This window comes from Barbus barbus (assembly GCF_936440315.1).
Source record: "Barbus barbus genome assembly, chromosome: 5".
NCBI classification, from domain to species: Eukaryota; Metazoa; Chordata; class Actinopteri; order Cypriniformes; family Cyprinidae; genus Barbus; species Barbus barbus.
The window spans coordinates 7,334,190-7,354,199 of record NC_136733.1 but is presented as its reverse complement, the minus strand read 5'-3'; the positions used below and the strand labels follow the sequence as shown (position 1 = coordinate 7,354,199).

The 20,010-nt window shown below is 37.8% G+C and overlaps 2 protein-coding genes across 2 annotated transcripts in view; one reads left to right on the top strand and one right to left on the bottom strand.

Moving 5' to 3' along the window:
* LOC306869424 (astrotactin-2-like) overlaps window positions 1-20,010 on the bottom strand; it is a gene marked incomplete at both ends in the record, with an annotated part of 458,741 nt that overhangs the window by 92,865 nt on the left and 345,866 nt on the right. The window contains 2 exons of the mRNA XM_079416194.1: window positions 16,970-17,149; window positions 19,586-19,690. Of these exons, the coding sequence (XP_079272320.1) occupies window positions 16,970-17,149; window positions 19,586-19,690 (285 nt within the window). The remainder of the gene's footprint in view (window positions 1-16,969; window positions 17,150-19,585; window positions 19,691-20,010) is intronic.
* On the top strand, window positions 271-7,452 carry LOC306870064 (E3 ubiquitin-protein ligase TRIM32-like). Its single transcript, XM_079417106.1, has 2 exons — window positions 271-561; window positions 1,859-7,452. Exon 2 carries the CDS (start codon window positions 1,864-1,866, stop codon window positions 3,847-3,849), a length of 1,986 nt encoding a protein of 661 aa, XP_079273232.1. The 5' UTR covers window positions 271-561; window positions 1,859-1,863; the 3' UTR covers window positions 3,850-7,452.

The following is a 20,010-nucleotide window of genomic DNA, read 5'->3' as shown; positions in this document are numbered from 1 at the left end:
AATTTCTTGCTATAATATACTATAATATAATATATGTTTTATTTAAACTCTCAGTCCCAGTTTATTTATATCAACAATTAATATTTTTTTCTGATCATGTTTCAATTTAACATTTCGGTCGTTACATTCTTTAAAGGTGCGTTCGACTTGAAGTACCGCGAGAGCGGCAAGAGAGGGGACGGATCCTTAAGCGTTCGAATCCCTCTCGCGATACTTTGTTGTCATACACTGATCATTCTGCGCAGCGCCGCTTTATTCTCGGGGGTTCTCGTGTGTTTCGGATCCACCCATGTGTTTCCAGCAGCAGCAGCAGCAGTCTGAGTTGTCTAAACACGTGCCACTGAAAAAGCTTTGCACATCACGCATGACAACAGCGGCCGCTCGTCGTGATTCGTTCCAGCGCACATCAGTGAACAGACACGGAACGTGGCCGCTTCCTTCGCAGCCAACTAAATCTCACCGGGGGCGGGATTCACACAACGAATCATCCGCCGTTACGACGTCACCTCCGCAGTCTCGCGCGCCTCGTCACAGCAAGGAAAAGCTACTGTTGAACTGAAGGTAGGAAATCATGTAACAACCAGTATAAGGAGACATGCATGAATGTTCTTAAGCATGCACTTATGACCGTGCTTTCATTTTGGATGCCGTGCATGCATTAGATAAGAATGCCGTGGCTCAGATCACAGTGTTCTGAAGTTCTGGGCCTGTAACTCAGCTGATTAGATATATAACAACATACAACCAGACTGTATATAATGAGCTGCATTAGTGGGGCTATAAATAATAAACGCATTTAACTGGTACAAGCAATTCCAATGCGTGATCCAAAAACACGATGGCTACCAAAACAAATACAATACAGGCTGTTGCTGCTGTTTTTTAAATAGTTTTAAGTCATAGTATTGTGTGTGTGTGTGTGTGTGTGTGATCATGAGGTGAAAACGCATCAGTAGGTGTGGTAGGACAGCCACTAAATACAGGATCAGCATGAATGCATGCCATCAGACTGATTTTACAATGACGTGATATTTTCCCATGGTTTTCTTTTCTGGGCTGTACAATAAACCATGAGTAATTAACTTATTTTGTAATTTTGCTTTAATGTTGTGTAAGAGCAATATTATTTATAATTTGAGTGCATACATTTTATTTGGCATTATTGAATTCAAGCACACACACACACACACATATATATATATATATATATATATATATATATATATATAAGCATTATGCAGATATCTGCATACTATTGTAGGTATTGGTCATTAAAATACTGATATGATGATGATGGGGAAAAAACATTATATTGTCCTTTGTTAAATTTTGTGATTTGAACTGAGATATGTAAAACATGTAACATCTCAATTTGCATAAAAAAATTAAAGAAACAACAGCTTGCATGTTTAACAAGAACTTGAAACTAGCAAGTGATCACTTGATCTCTTAATGTCCACATTGTACCTGGAAATAGTACAGTGGACCCAATGTTTTGTTTTTGTAGTATCATTTTTTTCTTCTTCTTTTTATATGTATAATATTTTATATTACGAACATGTCTTAATTTCTTCAATTCCACCTTGCATCTCCGTTAAATCTGCATATCACCACAAATCAGGTGAAATGCGTTTAACCTCTGTCCACAAAAATGTTTCAATATATGCGAGTGGGCAGATTAAAATGGACCAAGTGCTGTTAGCATTTTTGATGCACATTATATGCAAACTGCTAAATAGGCCTTTTCACAATTTCGGCCAATAGCAAATGTGCCGTTTCAGCTTTTTTTGTTTTGTTATTTTTTGTAGTTTTATAACTTAATGTAATACACAGACATGACTTTTCTCCTCCCCTGTAGGCACCATGGCCACACCAACGTTTTTAGATCCAGATTTGGTTCGGGAGGTGCTGGAATGTCCCATTTGTCTGGAGACCTACAACCAGGATCAGCTTCGACCCAAACTGCTGCAGTGTGGTCACTCCGTGTGTCGCCAGTGCCTTGAGAAGCTCCTCGCCAGTACGATAAATGGCGTGCGCTGCCCCTTCTGCAGCAAGGTGTCTCGTATGAGCAGTATTTCCCAGCTGGCTGACAATCTCACCGTGTTGAAGATCATCGACTGTGCAAGTTCATGTGGCTCAACCATGGGTCTCATGTGCAAATCTTGTAAAAACCGCCTGCCCCGGCAGTACTGCAGTGACTGCAGCATTGTGTTGTGTGATATTTGTAAAAATGAGGGTCACCAGCATCAGGGTCACGTCGTACAGGCCATTCGTATGGCTGCTGAACAGTGCCGGAAAGACATCACCGGGAAGCTTTCTATCTTGCGGGAGGCAATGGGAAACATTCAGAAGAAGAAGGCAGCTATTGACAATGTGACAAAATCACTCAGACTGAAGTACAAGGCTGTGCAGCAGGAATACGCCAAGGCTGAGTTGCAGCTCCAGGAGGAACTTGGCCGTTCGCGCCGTGCCTTCGCCACCTCCTTGGCCGAAATAGAGAAACTCAATGCCCAGATTCTGGAGGAGCAAACGTACCTGCTCAATATCGCTGAAGTGCAGGTGGTGTCTAGATGTGACTATCTAACCATGAGGATCAAGCAGACAGATATTGCTCTACTGGAGGAACGGAGCAACAATGAAGAAGAAGAGTTGGACTTAAACACCAATCTACCTGTCATTCTGAAACTACAAGACCCTGAATTTGTTAAAACAGAGTGCTCGAAATCCTTGGACGTTGGGCAGCTGACCACAAAACCCTGTACTGTCAATGCCGAGGAAGAAGACAGACTCGATTTTGCCACTTCTGATGCCACCCCTTTGGACATTTACCGTGATATTGACATGGAAACGGCAGTCGAAGAGGCCGTTTGCGCTTCTCCCGGCAGCTTCAAATCCAAGTCTGTCGACGGAGGTGGACCTTCTCCAGGAGCTTCTGGTGGGCAACTCTGTCAGTTTGTGAAAAAGATGGGCTGCAAGGGCAATCTGCCGGGCATGTTCAACTTGCCGGTAAGCATTTGTGTCACTCTGCAGGGCGAGGTGCTCGTGGCCGACCGAGGGAACTACCGCATCCAGATCTTCAACCGCAAGGGCTTCCAAAGGGAGATACGGCGCAACCCGAGCAGCATCGACAACATTGTCTTGAGCTTCCTAGGTGCTGACCTGCCCAACCTCATCCCACTCTCCATTGCAGTCACTGCTCAGGGCCTCATCGGTGTCACCGATAACTATGACAACTCTGTGAAGGTTTACACCACCGATGGCCACTGCATTGCTTGTCACAAGAACCAGCTCATCAAGCCGTGGGGAATCGCGGCCATGCCTTCGGGCCAGTTTGTCGTGTCAGATGTCGAGGGGGGAAAGCTGTGGTGCCTGGCCGTGGATCGTAACGTAGGGGTTGTGAATTACAACCGCTTATGTTCGGCTCTCAGGCCCAAATTTGTAACTTGTGACTCCTCAGGTACAGTCTACTTCACACAGGGCTTGGGGCTAAACATCGAGAATAGACACAATGAACACCACCTTGAGGGGGGTTTCTCAATCGGCTCGGTGGGCATGGATGGCCAGCTGGGAAAGCAACTCAGTCACTTCTTTTCAGAGACAGAGGACTTTCGATGCATTACTGGCATGTGTGTCGACTCCAACGGGGACCTAATCGTGACAGACAGCGGCCGTAAGGAGATATTGCAGTTTCCTAAAGAAGGCGGCTATAATATTCTCATTCAGGAGGGCCTAACCTGCCCTGTAGGGGTAGCTGTTACCCAAAAGGGACAACTGCTTGTCTTAGATTGCTGGGACCACTGTGTGAAGGTCTACACTTACTTGCAAAGGAGACGCTCCTCTACATGTTAAGACTTCTGTGTGGACAATTTATAAGACTAGTCACTTTAATTCAATGGCTTCATTACAAATGCGTTTGCTTCTCAGTGATTTCTGACCTGTGGCTTGCAGTGGCCGGGATCAGGCAGCTAAGCCGCAATCATTAACCACTGCCATGGAGCAACTTGATGATGGCTTATGGGTATTATTATGGATGCTTTGGGCAAATGGATTTCAAAATATAGCACAACTGATGGCAATAACTGACAATGTTGTTCTTTATGTGTGCAAGTCTGTTCTCATATGATATTTATGGGTTTTCTGTGCTGCTGTACAGGCATTAAGATCTTTTTTTGTAGTTGCTATATAAATTATATTAAAGGTATATTCCTGTTTCAGTACAAGTAAGGCTCAATCAACCGCATTTGTGGCATAATGTTGATAGTTACAAAACAACTAATAAATAAATAAAGGTTATGGTGGGGCACTTATGTAAATGGGGCCATTTTTTTGTTCAATTAAGAGCCATTAAGGTAATTTAAGAGAATGTAAAAGCACGTAACATTCATGTTAAAATGTGTTATTCTTTCATCTGTGTTTTTACAGTCAATTTAGGCATTTTGTTTTCATGTCAACAAAATAACATTGGAAATAACTTTAGACAGATAAAAGGTTAGAAAGTAGGAAAGTCCGATCCAATCTGAGGCATTGAATATTGAGTATCTAATATTGAGTCCCGATCCGATACTTGTATTTTCCTCATGCTCGATGCACACTTCATGCACATTATAGCCTAGTTATGAAGTGAAGTAATGAATTAAAATCAATCCAATTTATACAAGTATGCACAGGGAGTTTTTCAGGGACAGAAGCTTTTTCATATAGTTTTTCAGAGACTACAGATAGAAGTAAATGGTAAATAAATGACTTTCGAATGATTTGTTACTAAAGTGCACATCAAATATGTTAAACATGGAAGCTCGAATATGTGCGTGAGGTGCTAGAACAGACCTCATTGGTTCTTGCACCTCGCACACATTTGAGCATTTTCTTTTCCTTTTAATGTCAGTTGGCAATGCTTCTGGAAGGTGCATACTACCACTTACTGCACGACACCAGCATGGCAGCTGACGTAAAATAAAGATCAGGGCTTAGCATATCAGATACAGATCAGTTAAAATATACTCAATTGGCCTGGATCCAAACCTTGAGATAGATTCTACACATTTCTATTAGATTTTTTTATTTTTTTTTTAACACTACATTCTTGTTAACCCTAATCATCATCTTGTTAGCACTAATGCTTTCTTTTTAAACTGTCAGTTTTAACGTTTGCAGATTGGGCCCCATCCACCTCCATTGTCTAAATGCCTCACTTTAACACAGATGTTTGCATTAAAGTAATGATGGCTGTTTTTGGTGGTAATAAACATAATGCCACAAGTGTTGTCGATTGAGCTTAACTTATACTGAACACAGAATATTCCTTGAATGGGAAGGATTGCTGTGGAAAATGTGAAACGTGTTGACTCCAAACACTTCTGTGAGTGTCATGTTCATGTGTAATTGTTGTAATGAGTTCCCATAATGCCCTTACTATTAAAGTGCCCCTTCATACCTGAAACATGTGTCACTAAAGAACCTTCTGATTTATGTAACCGTATGAATCTGCCATATATTGAGATACAGTTACACTAAAGAACAATAAGCTTGAAACAATGTTAAGTAATTGTTACTACAACAGATGAGATGATAATTAAATGATCTCAATTAAATTGTCTGTTTTTGTTAATTATTTACTGTGAATTGGTTTATAGTGTACTCCAGTTTGTGATAGCATTACTCTGTTGCAGGAACCAAAGGAATGTTAAATTCAGGAGATATTTACTAGCCTATAATCAGAATAACTGCAATAGTTCGATTGAAGCAGGGAAATGACTCAGCAATTAAATCAGACTATATTAAAATCATATATGATATTATGTTTTGCATTGAAGTGTCCTTGTATAAAAGAGATGGATCTTAACTCTCCTGCTTGAAAGCTTTAGATAGCGTTGAAATCTGTGTCTTAAAATTCTGGTTATGATATGGGCCTGTAGGTTCAAATGTGTTCTGGAGCAGATTATGGCTATAAAAATAATCACAAATAGTTTAGAACTGAAACCTATGATCACAATGAAGAGGGAACAACCGCACACTCACTTAAACATAGACTGTTAACTATGTATTACCTCTACATGTGTGCGTTTGCTTTTCCTTGCTCACTGTTCATAACAACACAAGTGTGCATTGCATTCTTTAGCTTGCAGAGGATAATGTAGTGGATTTTAATGCAAACGTCTTTCATGTCAGTTTTCTTAATTAGGTACTCGACTACTGTCACTGTCAATGTCATAACAGCGTATTATGTTAGAACTTAAGTTAAATGGCACATACATTTGAAGGTAACTAATGTCACCGTCTTGAGCACTGAGGTTTGTTATTGCCAAACATCACAAGACTGCATGTGAAATATCACAAGTTGGTGGTGCGCTGGCCATGAATTTGCATCTGTGCAGTTGTGAAAAGTATGTTTCTGGCCTTACTAAGTTTTAAAAAAGCATTTGGACATTACCAACACATGCAGACAGCCTGCATTGGCCTTATAACAAATGCACTCTCTCCGCACAAGATATCCAGAGATACTATGTGCACTGTCTGTCATGCCATTAGATAAGGAAAATAATTTCCATTGAGTTGCCTGTCCATATTAGGACTTTTAAAGACCACTTTAATATATGCCTGTACTCAGCGGGCAGAAATAGTCAAATTCATCTAGCGTTAACTTTAAAGTAAAATAAATACATAACTTTAATCATACAAATTCTGTTGAAATGCAAGAGTAAGGACAATGGAAATGGAAGTAATGTAACAAGCACCTTTTATTCACCTCTTTCTGACAATGTTCTACTTGTTTTGTTTCCCAGAGATTAATAACGTATTTTTGGCTTGTGTTAGGAATTGTACTCTTTCTTGTAATGCCTCTCACTTAATATGTCATAAAATGCATATAAATAAAATAAGTTTATACCAGTATATATTGCCATCACCTTGCTTTGTCTAGTCATTGACAACTTGATTTCTAATTAATTTCAAGTATCAATGTACCTTTTTTTTTCAGAAAACACGGGAATATGCAATTATCTCGAACTCAATATGCTAACCAACTCTTCATGATTGAACAATTGCTAGAGGAATCATTGCTATTAAAAGATCTAGTAAGCATTGTCATCATCATGGATGCACAAAGCAAGATATGAATAATGAGGCCCATGTCTTTTGTTACTTATTTTTACTTTTTGCAAATGCACAAAGCTTGATCCACAATGCAAGATATATTTTTGTCCTACTGTATACAATGACCATCGATACAAGACCATTATGGGTGATTTTGTTTCTTCTCCCTTTTGTTATTTGTTGTCAAAGTATAATGCTATTGTGCTTTTGTCAGGGTTTAATGGCAGGAGATACTGAATTGACATATTACTTTAATAAGATCTAAGCATAATCATGTTCAAGCATTGATGTTGGTGTCAGTTGAGTCCCAAATTTGTGTCTGTATTGTTCATTGTGCGTGCAATAAAAATAACATCTGAGATTGTCTGGGTTTTTTGTTTGATTTTGTTGTTTTCAATTATATATTTTTTTTAAATTTTCTTCAATTTAGCATTTTCCTGATTGAAACCGTATTAAAAGAACTTTGCATCAGTGTTACTGAAATAAAATACAAATAGCAGTAATCCATTACTATAGGGCAACTGTTGGGTAGTTTAACCAGGTTTAAATGAAAATTCAGAACAGTGTAAACATTTAGTCTATATAATCAGCCAGATTTAAAAATTGTGAAGAGGTGTATTTAAAATCCCAATATTGTTTCATCAATACGTAACTATAGTCATCATAAAGTTTAGATCAGTTCATGTTTGTTAATGTGTCGTTCATAACTGATCTAAAAGTGAGATCCTGACTAAACTCAACCTTGAAGTAGGGGTGGGCAATATGGAAAAAAAATATCATATAATGTTGTTTTTTTTTTTTATTTTATTATCACAATTCACAATTTTTGTCATGTTGGTTTGACTATTTTGCAAGTTGTCTGAGCATTACAGTTAAAGTAATTTGCCTGTTATAAAGACAAAGCCTTTTAAGGTAACAAAATATATTAAAAGATAATGGTTGATATTTAGGCCAAAGTGGGTGAAGATTAAAATCTTTGTCATTGTCTTGTCTTTGTTATTCAAAAATACGAACAAGGATGCACATTACAAATACACATAATATACAAAAAACTAACAAAAAAAATAAGTGCTTTGTTTTCAGGTACAGTAGGTGTATTCAGCAGGTGCAGTCAAGAAACTGAATGAACAAATCTAAAAATTAAACACTATATAGTTTAATTCTTATTAAAGCAAATGTATTAAAGTTTTTCAATCAAGAGTAGTGAGTGATTTTTGTCTTGTTGTACTTTGTTGTTTTATTAACTAAATGCATAGTTCACCCAAAAATGTAAATTCTGTCACCTGTCTGTTAGTTCTGTCATAGTGTTTTATGTTTATACCATCATTTACTCACTTTCAAGTTGTTTTAAACCTTAATGAGTTTATCTGCTGAACATAAATGTTATTTTGAAGAATGTGGGTAACCAAACAGTAGCTGGTTCCCAGTGAATAAGTATTTTTATTTTTTTTCCTACTATCAAAGTCAGTGGAGACCAGCAACTGTTTAGTTACCCACATTCTTTAATATATCCTTTATTGTGCTCCGCACAAGAAAGAAATCAATACAGGTTTGGGACAATGTGAGTAATTAATGACAAATTAAATTTTAGGGTAAACTATCCCTTTAATGACAATCGGCAGCATGTTTAGTTCTGTCCCTTTAAGAGCTGCACACATCTAATATACAGGCAGGCATCCACTTTTCTCTCAGCTTTTATTACATTTAGGAAAAACATAGTCTATTATTTTTGGGTCTAAATATAAATTGAGTAAGGAGGATGATTTGGTAATCAAAGTTGATGGGTATGAACTAACTAATAAAATATTGGTCAATTATCTAGGATGTGTTCTGGACAATAATTTAAGTGGGGCTAGTATGGCTAGGAAAGTATTTGTAAAAGTGAATGCTAGAATTAAGTTTATAGCTAGATATGCTGTTTTTTTTTTTTTTTGGATAAAGATAGTTTAATGGTACTTGCTACAGGCTTAGTTCAGTGCCATTTTGATTATGCATGTTGTTCGTGGATGACCGATTTATCCAGAACTTGGATGATAAAGTTACAAAAATCACATAATAAATTGATAAGATTAGTTTTAGGATTACATTGTTTTAGTCATGTGGATAATATACACTTTCAACAGCTTGGTTGGTTACCAATTGAAAGAAGATGAGTATTACAGAAATTAAAAATAGTACATAAAATCATTAATGATAGGCCTCCAGTATATTTTAATTCTTATTTTTCTCAGGTTATTGTAAGACATGGTCATTTTACCATACAGAGCATTATGGATATTAATATATGTAGATACTGGACACAGTATGGTCAAAGGTCGTTTAAATATTCAGGTGCAAAGGAATGGAGTATGCTGCCATTAGATATTAACAAATTGTGAGGGTTTCAGAATAGGGTGAAGAGACAGTATATGTATATAAGTAATTGTTGATCTGGTTGTTATTTTATGGGAGTGAGCGGATTTGACTAGGATTTTCTTTTCTCTTTTTAAAGCAAGGGCCACAATGGTAATAAGTTACTGTAATTATGTATTATGTTACTGTATTATCCTTGACAAGAAGGTTGTAACAGTGAATTATTACTTTTTGTGTAAAATAAACTCAATCAATCAATCATCAACAGCCACCCAAATGAGAAGAGTCCGGAATATTTGCTTGTGAATGTAGTCCATATAGTGGTGTATAGTGTGATCATATCATATGGTTTCAGATATCCTTAACATTGCGGACATTTCAAATAGACTGGGCCTCTTTTATAAAGTGTGTGTAAGCTCAGATTTGATCAGAGTGTGCATACGCTTAAATCCACGCCAATGCTTATATTTGTACGAAATGCCTTTGATGTGGAAAAGTGCTTAGCGTCACATCAGGGTCTGAGCAGATGTACTGTACATGCTTTTCATGTCGGAGTACTGCAGGGTTTTGAAAATGTAAGCTGTTCTTGCAGCTCGCTGTTCTAAATTAAAGGATTTGGACGACGACTGGTGATCTTTTATATGTTAACAATGACATTAATTAGGAGTCATTTACAAGGCAGCGAGTTGAAACCATTAAGTTGCGCGCAAGTTCAAGATAATTTAAGATTCATAGATTTCACACCTGAAAGGTGTACGTGCGTACATTTATTCTATGAATCACACATATGCATATTTGAGATATGATCGTATGATCACATTTAGGATGGTTTCTGAGAAACATTTTATTTAAATGAAACCCACTTCAAAAAGGACAATCATGCATCTTATTTTGGTTCCATTGAAGAAACAACAACATTAGCAAATGATGGTAGAATATTTGGTGACTAGGTGACTACTGCTCCCACAAAACTGTTATAGAACGTTTTTTGTGTCTGAAACACTATGAGAGCTAACAGAACTACCTGGTAAAGCTTTGGGACACTCTTTGCAAACCGTAGTTCCAACCCTATCCAAACACTTCTAAACAAGCTGGCAACAAGCTAATCTTTTACTTGCAAATTATAGACAGGTGTGTTTAATTAGGGTTGGAACTCTACATGAAGTCTACATGATGTTGGTCCTCCAGGACTGGTGTTAAAGAGCCCATATGTGTTCATAACCTGCTTCTGGAGGACCAACAATTTTCAGAGTTTAACTCCAACCTGCCTTAAAGTTTCTAATATTCCTTTGTAACGGAGGCCAGCTGGAGATAATCCTCGCCACCCTGATCTCAGGTGACACACTAGTAACACTAGAGACTGTGTACTTGTTAGCACACCCACCTACCATGCCAGAAATGCCAGTTCCAATCCTGGTTGGGGCAAGTCAAGTAGAACTGAAAGGGTTACACCTGGACTGGCTGTTTCAGATGTGTTTATTTAAGATTAGAGCTAAACTCGGCAGGACAGTGACCCATCCAGGAGAAGGATTGGGCATTTTTCCTCCCTCATCATCTATAGCAGTACATCCCAATCCAGTCCTGGGGATCCCCGCTACATTACAGTTTGGAATTTCTCTGTCTTTCAGTCCCAACATGTTGGGATTTCTGTCTTGCAATCACTACTAATCGGCTAAAGATTTGAACCAGGTTTGTTACATGAAGGAAGTGGTGAATGGTCTCCAGGACAGGTTTGAGAAGCACTGTTCTACAGTAGATTGCTTCAACACATCTTCAACACATGCTTTATTACTGGTAACATCACTACATTCTATCAGGCTTGTGTATCCCCAACAACCCTACAGCAGTTGAAAACTATAGACCAGTCTCTCTCCTCCCTCTTTGCTTTTCTTTCACATAACAACCTACCCGATAACAACCAGTAAGTCTTCACTAGACCTGTCTTCAAAACAGAGACTCACCAGGTCCTCCTTGTCTAGTTTTCCAGGCATGACAACAATTACACTTCAATGGTTCCATGTAAATGCCTCACAGGCAGACCTGTTGAGTTTTCCTGGAGAGGTGTCCGTTTCACATTAGTGAAGGACTAGGGAGCCTAGGTTCAATGCTTGGTCCCCTCCTCTTCTGAGTACACTGCCTCACTGAGCCCAATCATAAAGGCACACAGCCTTTCCTGCCACAGCAACATCAGCTCTAGTAGTCTTGGCCTGGATCAAAGATTGTCTCATTCAAAGAGCCAAGTGTCTCTGGATAGCAAGTTCTTCCCTTTTGGAATACCTGCAATCCTTGTTGTGTCACATGCAGTACATAGACGTAAGGGGCAGCAGTAAAGGCTAAGAAGATGTACAGACTTCTTATCTCACAGACCACCTTGGGTATAAGTCAAGTGCTCCCAGACCACACTAAGACATGTGTAAAATTCTGGTTATGCAATATAACCCTCTTAGTAAGCGTACCCTTCACAGTAAATGCCAAAATACTAATTTAAAACCTCCGTAAACCTAAAATATGGGTCACCATATCTTAATACAGACTGAGAGCTTGCTGCAATGGCAAGTCTGAGAGTTAAATCTGGCTCCATTTTCTCCTGAGTATGATTTGTGGAATGACCTTTGTAAGCATTTGGACAAAATCAGACACACAACTATTTGTTATATTTAACAAATAATCCCGTATGTCCCCTCACCTAACCAAAGGGCCAACTATCCATTGGCTATTTTCCCTCGAAATGCATCTAACACCTAAGAAAGGCTGAACAGGCCTCTGGTTCCATGGCAACCCATCTGATAACACTTGTTTTATTTCTCAAAGGAATGCGGGCAGAGCAACTCACTTCATTTCCCCTTAGGAAAACATTATGCCATAAAAATGGACTCTTATCTAATTAATTCAAAGAAAAACCTTTCTTTGAATGAACACATATTTTCAGGTCATTGTGTATATTATTACTGTTCTTGTATATCTTTTTGTGTATTTTATGCATGCTTACGATAGATCGCTAGTTAATATCACTTTAACTGTACCATGTTTAGTATCTATCAATTCGTCTTTGGATGATCTAATTGAGAGTGAACATTACATGCTGATACCTATGCAACATATTAGTGTCCTAAGAATCTTTAGTAGTTTGTGCATTAACCCAAGCGAATTACCTATGCAAATTACCATGTTCAGAGACAAAGAGTCGTAAAACTTTCCCTCCAAAAATTCAGGACTCCATTGGCTATTTGACACCCCAGAGGTGTGATCTCTATAGCAGATAAAGCTCTCACATCAGTGACGCCCCTGCAGTCTGCGGTTTTGTTAGATGTGAGCAAGAACTCTTCTTGACCCTTAAGTTTTTGTGCCAGGCCTTGCGGCCTTGACTTTCCATTCAACCAAGGATCCTCGGATCTCAGCAGATCTCTATCTTAGCTTTTTTTTCCCTTTCTACCTGGGAAGAAACTCCCAATTACCACCGAGCCAGAATAACATATTTTGGAGTTCATCACCCTTCAAACCCGGAAGATCTTGAACTCCAACACCACCAAACCTTCAAACCATCAGAACTTTCATCCGAGACTGCATCCAGACACTCGTTCAACGATCATAGGCATTGCAAGTATCGTACATTTAACTAAACGAAACAGAGGTTTAGTATAAGCTATAGACCCTGTTATAAAAGGCGCTGATGGTTTTATTCAGGTGGATAACTGACTCTTTTCATAGCTTCATTCTCTGGTTTCCTGATGGTTCTCTCACTTTTCTCACTGGTTTCCAACTCTCACTTTACGTTTCCCCATGTATGAGTGATTGTATGTTTGTTAGACTAGTTTGCGTTAGTGTTTAGTTAATAAAAGTTGTGTGCACAAATTACATGAGTTTCTGGTTCTGCCTTGCAAATTAAATGTCTCTTTATGATTTTGACCCTCGCTACATGCTCTAATGCATTAATAGGAAAGTATTTTCTGTGGCTAAGGAAGTATCCTTTCTTAGAGTTGATATGAACTTGCACTGAATGTTTGCTGGACGGACAGATCAGTTGATGGCAGTTTAATTCTGCTACAGTTATTACTGTCAGCCGATATAAATAATTGTAATTAATCATAATGAATTGTAATTATTTATATACAATTACCTTTTGAGCTAATTTGCTACACCTTTAAACATCTTATTACATCACCAAAGGGGAAGTCGTGGCCTAATGGTTAGAGAGTCGGACTCGCAACCCAAAGGTCGTGGGTTCGAGTCTCAGGACTGGCAGTGATTGTAGGTGGGGGGAGTGAATAACCAGCGCTCTCTCCAACCTCAATACCAAGACTGAGGTGCCCTTGAGCAAGGCACCGAACCCCCAACTGCTCCCTTCCTTGGCGCCGCAGCATAAATGGCTGCCCACTTCTCCGGGTGTGTGTTCACTGCTATGTGTGTGCACTTTTGGATGGGTTAAATGCAGAGCACTAATTCCGAGTATGGGTTACCATACTTGGCCACATGTCACTTCACTTTCACTTTCAAATATGACAGACCTGCCCCCATCTTGATGACATTTTTTACAGCCATTCTAAGAATTTTTTTTAAAAAAAGTATAGTTGCCAGTCATACACTGTACACTGTGAATACCAAATCTCACTGTATGAGTAAATCGCATGAGCTGTAAATACAATGGGCCTCATTCATGAAACAGTCGTAAATATAGGAGTAATTTGCGCATAAAACGGACCTTCCTGAAAACTCTCCTCCGGATTCACAAACACTTCGTAAACTTCCGATTTGATAGTTAAACATGGATGAATTAATTCAGATTAAAGAATTACCATAATTCTTAAATAGGGCGCTCATGCACACTCATTTACAATTAGCATATCCTCGCCTATGAATTACAACTACGCAAATTGTGTGTCCAGGAACGCAGTGGAATATTCTGGTCTACTTTCTCAGGTTTGGCTCCAGTATATTGCATAAATGCAAAAAAGACTAACAGGACATATGCCTAACAATAAATATATGCAATATCGTGCGTCCACCAAAGGTGGTCTTCTGAAAATGGCCAGCTGGTGGTGCTTGAAAATGCTTTGGTGGCACAGCGTTTTTCCAGCTGATACGCTTTGGTTGCTATGATAAGGAATATCCATGGCAGTAACGTATTACTGGTATCTCATTTTGAAGAACAGTACTGAATATAAAAATGCAGTAAGCAGCAACATTAACTTCTCTATTGTTGTTCAGTTGTTATACAAGTAGGATGATTGGTTGGTGTAGTATTTGTTCAGCCCCTCCTCCATTGATTGGACTGCTGGGTAAATTTTACCCAAAGCTATACAGTTTATCAACTCTCAGCCACACACAAAAAACAAAAACAGAGCAAACGAACTTGTAAAATATTATAATGGCAGTGCATCAAAATTCAGTGTCATCAGTTTTCCAAAAAGAACCCAAAATGTTTTTGCACCATTTATACGTGGAAGGGAGCAGGGGGCTGTTTCATAAAACTAGTTTACCAAAGAAACCAGGCTTATTTCAGTATTTTTTACTTATTTTAACTTGATTTGGTTTCCGATAGCAACATTACCATAGCTCAAGCTCAGTCACTGTGGCAATTTATGCTGAGAAACTAACCTGGTCAGGAGCAGGCTAACTGTCAGGCTAAGCTGAGCTCCTCTAACACTGACCAATAGGAACGCATCGATATTACCAATGACTCTCTCAGATACAATCAGTTGACTTTTTATTATCAGTCCAAAAATAAAAGTATACAGGAAATACACATTAAATAATCAAATAAATAAAAAAAACAGGCTACAACCAACTGTATTTAATGTATTGTGCCCAAAATGTAGGCTAATGACCTTTAAGATATATGACAACAGTTTAAAATAGTTGCTACTTGTGCATTCAGTTGATCAGAAGGTTCTAGCCATGCAGCCTTCCTCTCTGGTTTTATGACAGCTGTACCTTTTATGGTTATTAGAACATTACAATCTAAAATTGGTCTTTAAAGTATTAAAGCATTAAAAACAGGAAATCAAAAGTTAAAATCACTGAATTAAAAATGAAAATACAAAATAGAAATCAGACTACATTTTAACTGATAAGAGGAACACACATTTAACTAATTTGAGCTTATGTTTGATTTACAGTTACTGCTATCATAAAAATACACTTATATGTAGGATTAAAATTCTATGTGTCACATTAAATGTCCAACAACAAATATTTTCACAGAATGTATATTTTATTCAGAATTCTTATTATTCTATTCTGCTCCATCTGTGTTGGCGCATAGCAGCGCTCGTTCACTCAGGTAAGCCTCACCCACTCCTGACAGCAAAATGTATATATTTGCATGACTTTCTAACATTTACAGATGAAAAATATACCTGTGACATGTCAGTTATGCACTAAGGAAAACACAACGTCTCAAATGCATTAAACCGCAAAGATATATTCGCTGTTTGCAATGGTGGATCGATTGCTCCATGATCGTGCACGTCACATTATCCTGACTCATTGAACCTGGATCGAATTAGTCAGATTGCGTGAACTTGAATTGTCGTTTATGGAACCGCTTTAGTCCCGATTGATTTGTTAGGTTATTTCAAGTCAGGTTTTGGACTTTAATCCCCGCTTTTCTTATTGTCTTTTATGAAACAGCCCCCAGATCTAAATTTATTTCGTACCAGCTAACATTTTGAAAATACGAACATTGAATTAAATTCAGAATGCCATTGTTTTGTTACTGATTGACATTCATAAAAAAGACTATCAGATTATGATGGGAAATGGAGTCAGTTTAAGCTGACTGAAATATTTGTACTTAATGTGATGTTATTTTCCTCCACAAAATAATAAAAAAGTTTTTCAACTTTTTTTCTTCACAGTACAATTTTTGAACTGCAGTAAATAATGACGTTGATTATTGCTGTTTCCCAACCCTGTTGCTGGAAGCACACTCACAGTACACATTTTCAAAATCTTCCCAGTCAGACTGGGTATTTCTGATGTGCCCCCAGGAACAGAGTTGGGAAACAATCCTGTATAACAGGGGTAGGCAACGTCTGTCCTGAGTGCCGCTGTCCTGCAGAGTTTAGCTCAGGCATCCTCAAATCTGGCCCACTCCTGCAGAGTTTAGCTCTAACCCTAATCGAACACACCTGAACAAGCTAATCAAGGTATTTAGGATTACTTGAAAGTTACGGGCAGGTGACTTTAATCAAGGTTGGAGCTAAACTCTGCAAGCAGGGGGACCATTGAGGGCCAGAGTTGAGAACCACTGCTGTAGGCCTTCTGAATTTCTATTTGCTATATCAGAGGCGGGTGCTGACTCACAGATTCATCATACTTCATGATCATACCTTGTTCATACAGTACGAGTGAACTAAACCTTTTTCACATATCCAGAACCCACTGCTGCAATATCTGATATCCGACACACAACATTTCTCAGCAGGGACTTAAATACACAAACCCCATGAAATAATTGTTTTATTTGTCTATTTATATTGTCATGGAGAATTCCCTTCTCCTCAAACCCTCACCTCAGTCTTACCTTTCTGGTACTGGAGCCAGAGCTGTTGCTGGGACTTCTTGCTGGGAAAGTAGATTTTGCAGGTGAGTTCAGAACCATACAGTGCTTCAGAGATGTAATGACTGCCGTACTGCCGAATAAAGGCAAGCAACTCATCCCGTGTGCTGTCTGCTGTCAGGGATTTCAGCACCTTTGAGAAATCTGAGCACCACCACACATACAGAAACAATTAATCTTCTATGTTGAGAAAATCTTTGATTTATGATTGTCAAATATTTCTTGTTTGTCACCAGAACTTTTAAGAGGCCAGTGAAACTTTATTAGGCCTACATTTCCAGTACTCTGACATGCAGTGATATAGTGCCTTCTCCCTGTGTTAGTGGCAAGGTTCCAGAACTATTTTCCCATTCATTTTTTTTAATGAAAATCTATCCATCTTTTCTTTTTTTTTTTTTTATGTGAAAGTGGGCACGGCCATTTTTAACCTGAATGTGCAAAGCTTCCAGTATCAGCTGCCTCCAGTTATTTTAGCTGTACAAAAACAGTGATATTGCTTGCTGTAAGGAAACTGTTTTTGTTGTTTGTTTTGTGTAATTAATCACACACCCACACACCATGAGACATGAACTAGGTTACATTATTATTATTTTTTATTTAATTTTTTTAAACTATCAGTTATAAAATGAATGGGATTTTGATTTCTGTACCTGTTTGATTTCCTACCCGTTGTGCTCACCAAAATTAAAAGCATAGTTTACCTATATATATCATTTATTCATTACCATGTTGTTCCAAACCTGTATGACATTATTTCTTAATATATTTGAAAAATGTCCCTTGTTCTATTCTTAGTCCCATTGACTTTCAAAATATGCTACTAGTGCCCTTTCTTTCTTTCTTTCTTTCTTTCTTTCTTTCTTTCTTTCTTTCTTTCTTTCTTTCTGACCAGGGGCCTGTACCATGATAGTAGATGAACAAATTCAGAGTAATAGGATAGGTTTTGAGTTGACAAAACCAAACCACTCTAATCTGGCTTTGTTGGTACCATGAAGGTGATCATCAGCTTTCTCTGTCAACTCAGGCTCGATCCCGAGTTAATGGAGTGCGTGCACATGAATGTGTGTCATCAGCGGCAAACAACCAATCACAACACAGCAAGTGTGATTCAGTTCTCGCGAGAGAGCCAGCGAGATTCAAAACGCTTTTGTTAAAGGTTAAGAGATTAAAGAATGAGGAATTTAAACGCATTTCCACTGATGTACTTGTCCATGAAAGAGGACGAATAAAGGGAATTATCTTGCTCTATCAGTGCAGTCACAAATGAAACTTTGTTTATATAGTTGATGATATACAGTGATAGAGACTCAAACATGTAAGGTCACAGTTAGCCATTTTTAAAGTGTTATCTATTGATTCTACCACTTATTTATATTGCATATGATCTGTATATCTTATTATTCATTTAAAATAAACGTGTTATTATAGTTGTTAAAGTAAAAGCGCTTGTGTGTAATGGAGTAATAATAATATAAATCATATTATTATAATTATATAAATCATATGTAAATTGTGATTATCATTAAAGCCAGACAATTTTGTTGTTGGTTTTTTTTTTAAGTTACTTCATAGTTACCTTAAATTTGTCGGAAGAGAAACTGGGGGAGTAACTGTTTTTGTGTCAGACATGTGTCACTTTGCTCACATCTGATTGGTCCAGTTTCAGTTTGAGATCTCTAACTGAGAACATAACCTGCCCCGGAGCAGGTTAGCTGTGGAGTGTAAGTTACTATGGCAATGAACGCAGCTAAAAGCCAAGCCACTTTAATGGTACCTAAAACCCAGGATTGGTGCAAACTAAACTGAAACTTACCTGACTGGCCAGCTAAACCGGCTTCGTGGTACAGGCCCCAGTTCTCCTTCCCTACAGTGTGTACTTATTACTTTTGTTTAAAGCAAATGAAGAAAGTTATTGTGACTTTTTATCAGCCAAGTAAGAGAAAAGTCCATTTCTTTATTGGACCTTTGTGGATCTATTTATTTATTCATATTTCTTTATTGTATCTTTATCTTGTATTAAAAGTTTTTTTTTTTTTTTTTTTTTGCCACTGCCGGTAAATACTTTTATAAACACTTACTATAATTTATGTGTATTCATAATAGTTTAACACTTAAGGAACCAAGTGTGTCTTGGTTAGTGTACAATATTATCTTGAGTTGAATACTGTGTGAAGAACACAAAGTTAAGTTGAATTATATGTGTGTTTATTGGTGTAACCATTCCTATCACAGTAGTTCACATATTTACTTGTATTTCTGCTAAAAAAAATTTAAAAAGCGCTGCTTTTTGAAAATTTGCCTTTTTTGAAAGTTAATAAATGAATGAATCAATGTATTAGTTATATACAATAAAATGTGTATAACAAAACAATGTGTGAACTTTTTTTTTAAATCTCATTTTTAAGAATGAGTTACATAGAAGAAAAATCATATGGGTTTGGAAAGACATGAGGGTGAATACAAATGTTTCACATTTTGAGCGAATTAACCTTTAAATGTAATTTCTGTTTTGAAATATAAATGTGCTGAACACGCATACATGGAGTATTCATGGGTTTGTTTGTGTGTTTCTTATGGTACCTGTGGACAGGGTGATGGCACTGAGTTTCACTCTATACAGGTTACTCCGCACTTTCCACTGTTGCATCATGGGGTATCCTGTGGCTTCACTGAACTGAGCATCTCCTGTAACACAGACATACATTAATGCCCCACTTCTGCAACTTATTTCAGACATTAGCATCTTCCCATGAGACACAAAGAGAGGTCTTTCTCAAGGAGGTGCTTATTGGCCTAAATCAAAAACGGAATCCTCCATTGAGCCATTTTTTTGGGAAATTGAATGGGCACTTGTAGTGTACTTCAAATTTTAAAAGTATATTTAAAAATGTACTTGTGGAATATAGAATATAACATGAAATAAAAGATCACTTAAGTGTATTTAAAGAGAGACATTTTCATGACTGATTCTTAACATACTTTAAAAAAGTGCATGTCAAATTAAG

Coding starts and splice junctions, on each gene's coding strand:
- LOC306870064 (XM_079417106.1), top strand. CDS start 1,864: ATGGCCACACCAACGTTTTTAGATCCAGATTTGGTTCGGGAGGTGCTG.